Source organism: Littorina saxatilis, linkage group LG4, assembly GCF_037325665.1.
Source record: "Littorina saxatilis isolate snail1 linkage group LG4, US_GU_Lsax_2.0, whole genome shotgun sequence".
Lineage (NCBI taxonomy): Eukaryota > Metazoa > Mollusca > Gastropoda > Littorinimorpha > Littorinidae > Littorina > Littorina saxatilis.
Window position 1 is genome coordinate 44,433,936 of NC_090248.1, and position 11,914 is coordinate 44,445,849.

At 37.9% G+C, this 11,914-nt stretch overlaps 1 protein-coding gene across 5 annotated transcripts in view; it reads left to right on the top strand.

Moving 5' to 3' along the window:
* Positions 1–11,914, top strand: part of LOC138964852 (inhibitor of nuclear factor kappa-B kinase subunit epsilon-like) — a 58,933-nt gene that overhangs the window by 43,168 nt on the left and 3,851 nt on the right. For 4 of the 5 annotated variants that reach the window (XM_070336909.1, XM_070336906.1, XM_070336908.1 and 1 more), the window contains exon 17: positions 5,457–5,548. In XM_070336909.1, coding sequence (XP_070193010.1) covers positions 5,457–5,548 — 92 coding nt within the window. Of the gene's footprint in view, positions 1–5,456; positions 5,556–11,914 lie in introns of all 5 variants that reach the window. The other variant, XM_070336910.1, reaches the window with a different exon arrangement.

An 11,914-nucleotide genomic window follows, 5' to 3' on the forward strand; every position in this document is an offset into this window, starting at 1 on the left:
ACAGAATAAAACTGAACGCAATGCAACGCAGCAATACTCGTAGCATCGTCAGTCCACCGCTCATGGCAAAGGCAGTGAAATTAACAAGAAGAGCGGGGTAGTAGTTGCGCTGAGAAGGATAGCACGCTTTTCTGTACCTCTCTTTGTTTTAACTTTCTGAGCGTGTTTTTAATCCAAACATATCATATCTATATGTTTTTGGAATCAGGAACCGACAAGGAATAAGATGAAAGTGTTTTTAAATTGATTTCGAAAATTTAATTTTGATCATAATTTTTATATTTTTAATTTTCAGAGCTTGTTTTTAATCCAAATACAACATATTTATATGTTTTTGGAATCAGAAAATGATGGAAAATAAGATGAACGTAAATTTGGATCGTTTTATAAAAAATTTTTTTTTTTTACAATTTTCAGATTTTTAATGACCAAAGTCATTAATTAATTTTTAAGCCACCAAGCTGAAATGCAATACCGAAGTCCGCGCTTCGTCGGAGATTACTTGACCAAAATTTCAACCAATTTGGTTGAAAAATGAGAGCGTGACAGTGCCGCCTCAACTTTCATGAAAAGCCGGATATGACGTCATCAAAGACATTTATCAAAAAAATGAAAACAAGAGGCGAAGCCTTCAAGGCTCACGTAAGAAATAGACAAACAGTAACACAAACTCAATCACTCCGTCACACATACACACCCACACACACAGTAAGCTTAGGTGACACTGTGCAAGAAAGAGAGACACTAGATCTAGATCTGTCTGTCTGCATGTAGCCTACTTACAGGGACACGACTGCCAAATAGTCTCGGCCCGCTCAAAATAACAATGACCGAGACCACACACACCACGCGAGAGAGAAAGACTACAGGGAGGCATGCCGTCATGATGCATTAATTGACGTCAAACACTTTTGACCGTGACGTAATCTTATGCGAGCTTTATCCATAGTCTTGGATAACCACTCACACATAGACTCGGAAATGTTAAAGTTTCTACCACAGACATACACACACACGCACGCACACACGCACGCACACACAAACACACACACACACACACGCACAAACGCACAGACAGACAAAGTTATGATCGCATAGGCTACACTTACGTGAGCCAAAAAACGTCTGGGGATTTCATACCAAGGAACTCTCATGTAAAATTTCATAAAGATCGGTCCAGTAGTTTACTCTGAATCGCTCTACACACACACACAGACAGACAGACACACACACACACACACACACACACACACACACACACACACACACACACACACACACACACGCACGCACACACGCACATACACCACGACCCTCGTTTCGATTCCCCCTCGATGTTAAAATATTTAGTCAAAACTTGACTAAATATAAAAACAGGATCGGTAGACGGAGAAAGGTCACGGCGGCAGGAGCGGTAATATCAAACAAGTCGCGTAAGGCGAAAATACAACATTTAGTCAAGTAGCTGTCGAACTCACAGAATGAAACTGAACGCAACGCAACGCAGCAAGACCGTATACTCGTAGCATCGTCACTCCACCGCCCGTGGCAAAGGCAGTGCCAGTGGAATTGACAAGAAGAGCGGGGTATTCGTTGCGCTGAGAAGGATAGCACGCTTTTCTGTAGCTCTCTTCGTTTTAACTTTCTGAGCGTGTTTTTAATCCAAACATATCATATCTATATGTTTTTGGAATCAGGAACCGACAAGGAATAAGATGAAAGTGTTTTTAAATTGATTTCGAAAAAAAAATTTGATAATAATTTTTATATATTTAATTTTCAGAGCTTGTTGTTAATCCAAATATAACATATTTATATGTTTTTGGAATCAGCAAATGATGGAGAATAAGATGAACGTAAATTTGGATCGTTTTATAAAAAAAATATTTTTTTTACAATTTTCAGATTTTTAATGACCAAAGTCATTAATTAATTTTTAAGCCACCAAGCTGAAATGCAATACCGAAGTCCGGGCTTCGTCGAAGATTACTTGACCAAAATTTCAACCAATTTGGTTGAAAAATGAGGGCGTGACAGTGCCGCCTCAACTTTCACGAAAAGCCGGATATGACGTCATCAAAGACATTTATCAAAAAAATGAAAAAAACGTCTGAGGATATCATACCCAGGAACTCTCATGTCAAATTTCATAAAGATCGGCCCAGTAGTTTAGTCTGAATCGCTCTACACACACACACGCACAGACAGACACACACACACACATACACCACACCCTCGTCTCGATTCCCCCCTCTTCGTTAAAACATTTAGTCAAAACTTGACTAAATGTAAAAAGAAAAAGTAAAACAGGACAATGATCATGAGAATCGCAACGAAAATAACAAGAACGACAGCAAAAATATAGCAACAGCAGCAACAATTATGATACTAATAAAGCACAGACGAACAGTTCATGTCAAGATAAAAGATAATTTGAAACAAGGAATCAAGAAGACTCACGTAAATCAGCGACGAAGAAAACTAAAATAACACACATTTGTGGAGTACGTATCAAAATTATAAACATTCTTTCACAAAGCAGCTTACATAGTATTTCAAAACAAAGAGATGTTGTTTATCTTGTTATATGAAGAAGGATATCAAGTAACACATTAAATCTCTTCTCTCTTAACACATTTACTCCAACCTAAATCAAATGTCAAAGATTTCTTTCCATTCTCGTAGCAAAAACATTGGAGAACGTAACGCAAAAAGATGCAGTAATTTTATTTTTCAAGTGTTGAGAGAGAAATATGATTGACAGAGGTATTTTCGAACATTTTCTTTAAAAGACGAAAGGGTTTGACATGTTTTACAGTATATTTGAAGTGAATTCCACAAAAGAGAGAGAGAGAGAGAGAGAGAGAGAGAGAGAGAGAGAGAGAGAGAGAGAGAGAGAGAGAGAGAGAGAGAGAGAGAGAGAGAGAGAGAGAGAGAGAGAGAGAGAGAGAGAGAGAGAGAGAGAGAGAGAGAGTCACGCACGTACGCATTTACAGTAACACGCACATTGCCTAATTTGCTGTTTCGGAAGTCGAAATGTTGAACAGGTTTTGTAATGGAGAATAGTTCAAATCTAATTTTAACTTGTGTAGTATGAATAAGTACAACTTTTTTGGTTTCATTTTAAGCGTTTCCCCTTTTTAGTTACAATCAATGTTATTTACGAAAAAGCAATAAGAGTGATAGGTCAAAAGACTGAAATATTTGCAACGTCGCGTGTATTTAAAAAAAAAGAATTTTCTCTTTTTTTCTCTCTCTATCTCTTGTGCCTGTCTGTCTGTCTGCCTGTGTCTGTTTGGGTCCTTGTCTACGTCCCTGTTTTTGTCTCTGTCCTGCCCCCCCCCCTCTCTCTGTCTCTGTTTGTCTGCTTGTCTGTCTGTCTGCCTGTGTCTGTTTCGGTCCTTGTCTACGTCCCTGTTTTTGTCTCTGTCCTCCTCCCCCCCCTCTCTCTCTGTCTCTGTTTGTCTGTGTGTCTGTCTGTCTGCCTGTGTCTGTTTCGGTCCTTGTCTACGTCCCTGTTTTTGTCTCTGTCCTGCCCCCCCCCTCTCTCTGTCTCTGTTTGTCTGTGTGTCTGTCTGTCTGTCTGTCTGTCTGTCTGCCTGTGTCTGTTTCGGTCCTTTTCTACGTCCCTGTTTTTGTCTCTGTCCTCCTCCCCCCCCCCTCTCTCTCTGTCTCTGTTTGTCTGTGTGTCTGTGTGTCTGTCTGTCTGCCTGTGTCTGTTTCGGTCCTTTTCTACGTCCCTGTTTTTGTTTCTGTCCTGCCCCCCCCCCTGTGTGTGTGTGTGTGTGTGTGTGTGTGTGTGTGTGTGTGTGTGTGTGTGTGTGTGTGTTTTGTTGTGCAGAGGTGTAGACTAAGCCTTGCAGTTTCGTATTCATTCAGAGCAGTAGCATTCAAATACAGAGATTGGTCTACACATCTTCTAGCCTTTCATAAGCTATTGTTGATAAATGCGTGTGTAGACGCCTGAAAAAACTCTGCATTTTGTTGGAATTGTATGTGCAAATTATCCCGCCCATGGAAGTGACGGAATAGTCTGCTATTTGTCGAGGTAATGTGAAAGTCGATAAGACCTTTTCAGGTTTATCTCAAGAATTCATTTGAAAGGAAATGAAGGTATCAGCCTTTCTGTGATGAGCAACGTATTCTTTTGCAATTGCTTTCCATTGGTTCCTTGTCAGGTATTTGTCGAGGTAATGTGAAAGTCGAGAAACCTTTTCAGGTTTATCTCAAACCATTTAACAGAAAATGAAGGTATCAGCCTTTCTTTGATGACCCACTTATTCTTTTGCAATTGTTTCCCAGTTGTTCGCTGTCAGGTGGCAATTACAAAAAAGAAAAAAGTAAAAAACAAAACAGAAACCACTTTGAGCTGTAAAGTTGCACAAGTCATATTTCCAAAAATTACCACCAAAGGAGTCCAGGAACTCTTTGTGATTAGTCTCTGTTTATTTACAAGCATGTCTCATGACTGTGTGATTTATGACGCACGATACTGAGGAGTTGTCAGATCGTGTTCGATGAACTCACGGCGTGCACTACCCAACTTCTATGGAAAGCCGTTTGGCTCATAACCAATACACGTGTAAGAAATGATTTATACACGTGTAAGAAATAATGTATACATGTGTAAGAAATACTTGCATTTCATGCACGTGTATTAATCATTTCTTACACGTGTATAAATCATTTCTTACACGTGTATAAATTATTTCTTACACGTGTATATATCATTTCTTACACGTGTATAAATTATTTCTTACACGTGTATAAATCATTTCTTACACGTGTATGAATTATTTTTGTACACATGTATAAATCATTTCTTACACGTGTATAAATTATTTCTTACACGTGTATTGGTTATGAGCCAAACGGCTATCCATAAACTCCCTGGAACACACACGACGATTGCAAAACACGTGCGGCATCGATTGTGTTGTGAAATCCACTTTCACTTCAGAAATACTATTATGACGACTTAGCCCGGGGTTTTGCAACACCAGTGGACATAATTATTTAAAAAACCACTTTTTTGTGAGAAAAAAAATTATTGTCTTATTCTTCTTCTTTTTCTGTGTCGTCGTCGTCTCCTTCTTTTTCTGTGTCGTCGTCGTCTCCTTCTTTTTCTGTGTCGTCGTCGTCTCCTTCTTTTTCTGTGTCGTCGTCGTCTCCTTCTTTTTCTGTGTCGTCGTCGTCTCCTTCTTTTTCTGTGTCGTCGTCGTCTCCTTCCTTTTCTTTTCCGTGTAAGTCTTCCTTTTCTTGTTTGTTTGTTTTTGTTTTTGTTTCAAAAATATTTCTAGCTTTACGAAAATTTGTCTGGCAATATTGAAAATAAACTCATATACCGTTTTTAGGATTTGACCGAATTCAGAAGGTGTAAATAATTACCGCCTGCGACATTTGAACATCTTTGTTTTTCAGTTGAATACATGTGTGTTTCTTGTTATTTTTCACAGATATGGGCTACAGAGTTTGAAGATCTTCGACAACTTGCCGAACACAGCCGTAGATATGATGTTCTGAAGACAACTGCACCCATACACAACCAGTAAGTCGTAAGTCCATCTTAAGGCTGGAGCACACTTTGGAAAGTACGTTGGAGTAGCCTCCCTTCTACGTTGGAGTAGCCTCCCTTCCCGGATTTAGAACGCGTTTCGTGTCGTAACAGATTATCCACTTACTAGCCATATCCGTATGCAAAATAATGAAATAAACATTAGGAAATGGCAGACGTTTACAAATATCGACATTCTCTATCAGTGCAATAAAAAACAATCGTTAGAACTTGCATTTACGACATGTCGTGCGTGAGAACGTGTCAGTAAACAAGCACTTTTTGCCTTGCTGAAGAACCCCACGAGTCAAGCTAAAACAGACGACAAGTAATGGAAAGCAGTCTGCGGATAAACATAACAAACTACTGATGAAAAAGTGTGTTCATCCCTGCTCTAGATAAAAGACATCGGACTGATGACAACGTGGCAGCGTTCACGCGAAAAGATTTGTTTTCACATTATCGCTTCTACATTTTATTGCACGTACTTGGGGCAGATCTGAATTTCTGAAAGATGACAAATCGGTCTTGTGTGCTGAGAACCACATGTTCTTTGCCGACAGAAATCACGATGGGACAAGATGTAGATTGTGTTGAAGAGATGTTTGCAGATTATCGCATCTACATTTTATTGCTCAGATCAATGCACGTAGTTGGGGTAGATCTGAATTTCGCAATGGAAGACGACAAATCCGTCTTGTGAGTTAAGAACCACACGTTCTTTGGCAGCAGAAATCACTATGGGACAAGATGAGGATTGTGTTGAGGGGCTAATACTGACTGACTTTAGATGAAGAGTTCCTAGACTGCCTGGTTTTTGTAGAGAGGCATCATGATGATATCCTGGTTTTTTTTTTGGCTGTGGCTACATCCACGGGTCCGTGCCTCGAGTCCCCCATGCTAAATCCACGTCACTGACAAGGGACGCTACTCTTGCCCAATATTTTCCTGCTTTCGGTTCGGCACTAAACAGACATGACTAGGACGTCAGCTGTAAAATATCAATGTCATAATTCCATGTTTAGACTTTATGAGCAGTATACAGCGTTCTCTGTGGTGATATTGCAACATTGCAGGCCCCCCCCCCCCCCCCTCTTAATACGAACCTCACCTGAACTTGCATGTTTATTCGGGATTTGCACTTCAAGTTCCTAGTTTGCGGTGATTTTTGATGCAGTGTGAAGCATGTGTCGATTGTTCAAATGTTTAAGTGAATGTTGTCAACGTGTGGACTAAAGCTACCAACCGGAAGATGAAGAATGATGTATTGGTCTTCCCTATTCGCTAGATTGGTGCTGAGGGGCTGAACTCCGTAAGTCACAACTGTCCACAGTACTCCCATGATTTTGAATTCACCATTTTTTGCTCTCTTAAAATCTAAGAAGATCAAGCGGTCGTTCAGCAATGAGTTTGTGAATTCAGTTACTTCTCTTTATTGTTACAAGACCCAACACAGGGTCTGTTATTTTATGAAAACAAATTGCAACACAAATTGATTCTTCCTCCTCCTCCATCTCAACAATATGGCGCCAAGAGTCCCGAGTGCCAACGCGAGGCTTCGACTGCCGAGTGATTCCGAACGATTCCGAGATTCCGCGGAAATGACGTCACTGACGTGGATATAGCATGGGGGACTAGAGGCACGGACCCGTGGATATAGTCACTACCCTTGTTTTTACGTTCTTGGTGACAACGCGCCAGAATCGCACGAAGATCGAACTCTCGAAGAAAACAAGTTTATCGCTGAACATCGGAAATGTGAAATGCTCTTCCTGTCTGACCAGTCTCCCCGTTAAATCCACAGGCTACATTATTTATCAGGTAACTTACCAAACCGGAGTGTGTGTGTGTGTGTGTGTGTGTGTGTGTGTGTGTGTGTGTGTGTGTGTGTGTACACCGGATTACCACCATCAACGCACCCTTTTGGACTTTTCTACTATGCCTGCTGTGACATTCACGAGGATTATTGTGATTCTTGGACAATCGTGTGCCTATGCTGGACTTGCAGGAAGACAAACGGTGCCGGAACGGTATACGTGCTGCCAAGTGTGCACGTCCAGAGCTCAGTGTGAACCGAGAGTGAGTGTGTCATTGTGTGGAAGTTTTGCTTGATTGATTTATTCATGATTTAATTTGCTTTTTGGTTCAATAGTAAAATCTGTGTACGTTATACTTTGTATTTTGTGGTGTGATTCGCCCGAGTGCGAGACCCCCATCCCCGAACGCCTCTGTGGGTGGAATTGTATATATATACTTGTGTAACGTGAGTGTGTAGATGAGAATGTGAAAGTTGCTTTGGACCCAGATACACACAGCAGACACCAACGCAACAGCTAAGTTTCAGCCTGACAAAGAAATTCGAGTGACACAGCTAATGGCTGTACTTGTTATTTCTCTATTAAAACAAATGTTTCAAGATCTTTAGGCCAAAACAAATAAATTGTCTGTTTCTATTAACATGGCTAAAAAAAATAGGGTAGGTAGGTAGGTGTTTTTGTTGTTGTTGTTGCCAGGATAGAATTCTTGAAAATAACTAAATGACACAAAGAGACAAGACTCGCTATAGATAGATTTATATAAAAAAAAATGTGACAAAGGATATAAAATGATTGTTTTACCTGGTCTGGAATCTTCAGTAGTAATTGCATAAAAAAAGTCTGATAATTATATCAATTATCATGTTAACTTTTTCTTAAAATGGGTGCGTTAAATCCTAGTCTGTTTGTTTTTAATGGACTAAGCAATCCTTGGACTGACAGAAAAGATGTATTTTAAAAATGTCCAGTTGCTTTTACTTATTTTTCTAATTGGAAGAGAATACAAATAATTAAATTATGCACTCTTTTCTGTTCAAATGGGTAGAGGGCGGGGGTAGTAAAAGGATCACAGTTCAAGATTTTGCGCGACAAGAGGTGTGTTTCTTTTATAAAGAGCAAAAACTCAACTTGGTATCTAACACTATTTCTGAACACTGTAACCACTTTAGCACTTTTTTTCTTTTTTTTTCTGTCTTCCAAACTTCTAATTCAGCTTCAAAAATGATAAAAAAAGAGGGTTTTTTTCTTCTGAAATCTACAGTTAAATCACTATTTTGGATATTCTATTTTGCTTCCCTATTTATCTTCTTAAGTTTTTGATCATCTGATTACCTTGCTTTTCTATTTGGAAGATAATATGCACTCTTTTCTGAAAAATGGGTAGGGGGTGGGGGTAGTAAAAGCATCACAGTATAACATTTTGTGCGACAAGAGGTGTGTTTCTTTTAACTTTGATGAAGAGGGATAACTCAACTTGGTATCTAACACTAGTTCTGAACACTGTAACCACTTTAGCACTTTTAATTTATTTGTTCTGTCTTCCAAGCTTTAAATTCAGCTAATAAAATGAGTAAAACAGTGTGTGTTTTCTGAATTCACCAGTTAAATCACTCTGTTGGATGTTATTGTTTGCTTCCCTATTTCTGTTCTGAAGTTTTTGATCACCTGACTACCTTGCTTTTCTATTTGGAAGATAATATGCACTCTTTTCTGAAAAATGGGTAGGGGGTGGGGGTAGTAAAAGCATCACAGTTCAAGATTTTGCGCAACAAGATGTGTGTTTCTTTTAACTGTGATGAAGAGGGATAACTCAACTTGGTACCAAACACTATTTCTGAACACTGTAACCACTTTAGCACTTTCATTTTTTTTCTCTCTGTCTTCCAAGCTTTAAAATTTAGCTAATAAAATGAGTAAAAAAGTGGTTTTTTTTCAGAATTCACCAGTTAAATCACTATGTTGAATGTTCTATTTTGCTTCCCTATTTCTGTTCTTCAGTTTTTGATCATCTGACTACCCTGCTTTTCTATTTGGTAGATAATATGCACTCTTTTCTGAAAAAATGGGTAGGGGGTGGGGGAAATAAAAGTATCACAGTTCAAGATTTTGGCCGACAAGAGGTGTATTTCTTTTAACAGTAGTAAAGAGGGATAACTCAACTTGGTATCTAACACTATTTCTGAACACTGTAATCACTTTAACACTTTTAATTTATGTTTGTTTGTGTTCCAAGTTTTAAATTAAGCTTCAAAAATGGGTAAAAAAATAGTTTTCTCATAATTCACAAGTTAAATCATTATGTTGGATGTTCTATTTTGCTTCCCTCTTTCTCTTCTTAAGTTTTTGATCATCTGACTACCCTGCTTTTCTATTTGGAAGATAATATGCACTCTTTTCTGAAAAATGGTAAGGGGGTGGGGGTAGTAAAAGCAACAGAGTTCAAAATTTTGCGTGTTAAGAGGTTGTTTTTTTTTTAAATTGGTAAAGAGGGATAACTCAACTTGGTATCTAACACTATTTCTGAACACTGTAATCACTTTAACACTTTTAATTTATGTTTGTCTGTGTTCCAAGTTTCAAATTAAGCTTCAAAAATGGGTTAAAAAAATGTTTTTTTAACAATTCACAAGTTAAATCATTATGTTGGATGTTCTATTTTGCTTCCCTCTTTCTCTTCTTTAAGTTTTTGATCATCTGACTACCCTGCTTTTCTATTTGAAAGATAATATGCACTCTTTTCTGAAAAATGGGTAGGGGGTGGGGGTAGTAAAAGCATCACAGTTCAAGATTTTGCGCGACAAGAGGTGTGTTTCTTTTTACTGTGATGAAGAGGGATAACTCAACTTGGTACCAAATACTATTTCTGAACACTGTAACCACTTTAGCACTTTCATTTTTTTTCTCTCTGTCTTCCAAGCTTTAAAATTCAGCTAATAAAATGAGTAAAAAAGTGGGTTTTTTCAGAATTCACAAGTTAAATCATTATGTTGGATGCTCTATTTTGCTTCCCTCTTTCTCTTCTTTAAGTTTTTGATCATCTGACTACCCTGCTTTTCTATTTGGTAGATAATATGCACTCTTTTCTGAAAAAATGGGTAGGGGGTGGGGGAAGTAAAAGTATCACAGTTCAAGATTTTGGCCGACAAGAGGTGTATTTCTTTTAACAGTGGTAAAGAGGGATAACTCAACTTGGTATCTAACACTATTTCTGAACACTGTAATCACTTTAACTCTTTTAATATATGTTTGTCTGTGTTCCAAGTTTCAAATTAAGCTTCAAAAATGGGTAAAAAAAAATAGTTTTCTCATAATTCACAAGTTAAATCATTATGTTGGATGTTCTATTTTGCTTCCCTCTTTCTCTTCTTAAGTTTTTGATCATCTGACTACCCTGCTTTTCTTTTTGGAAGATAATATGCACTCTTTTCTGACAAATGGGAAGGGGGTGGGGGTAGTAAAAGCATCACAGTTCAAAATTGTGCACGTTAAGAGGTGTATTTTGTTTTAATTGGTAAAGAGGGATAACTCAACTTGGTATCTAACACTATTTCTGAACACTGTTATCACTTTAACACTTTTGATTTATGTTTGTCTGTGTTCCAAGTTTCAAATTAAGCTTCAAAAATGGGTAAAAAAAATGTTTTTTTAATAATTCACAAGTTAAATCATTATGTTGGATGTTCTATTTTGCTTCCCTCTTTCTCTTCTTTAAGTTTTTGATCATCTGACTACCCTGCTTTTCTATTTGAAAGATAATATGCACTCTTTTCTGAAAAATGGGTAGGGGGTTGGGGTAGTAAAAGCATCACAGTTCAAGATTTTGCGCGACAAGAGGTGTTTTTTTTATAACTGTGATGAAGAGGGATAACTCAACTTGGTATCAAACACTATTTCTGAACAATGTAACCACTTTAGCACTTTTAATTTTTTTTTTCTGTCTTCAGTTCCAAGCTTTAAATTAAGCTAATAAAATGAGTAAAAAAGTGGTTTTTTTTTAGAATTCACCAGTTAAATCACTATGTTGGATGTTCTATTTTGCTTCCCTATTTCTGTTCTGAATTTTTTGATCATCTGACTACCCTGCTTTTCTATTTGGTAGATAATAATTATGCACTCTTTTCTGAAAAAATGGGTAGGGGGTGGGGGTAGTAAAAGTATCACAATTCAAGATTTTGCGCGACAAGAGGTGTATTTCTTTTAACAGTGGTAAAGAGGGATAACTCAACTTGGTATCTAACACTATTTCTGAACACTGTAATCACTTTAACTCTTTTAATATATGTTTGTCTGTGTTCCAAGTTTCAAATTAAGCTTCACAAATGGGTAAAAAAAATAGTTTTCTCATAATTCACAAGTTAAATCATTATGTTGGATGTTCTATTTTGCTTCCCTCTTTCTCTTCTTAAGTTTTTGATCATCTGACTACCCTGCTTTTCTATTTGGAAGATAATATGCACTCTTTTCTGACAAATGGGAAGGGGGTGGGGGTAGTAAAAGCATCACAGTTCAAAATTTTGCGCGTTAAGAGGTGTATTTTTTTTTA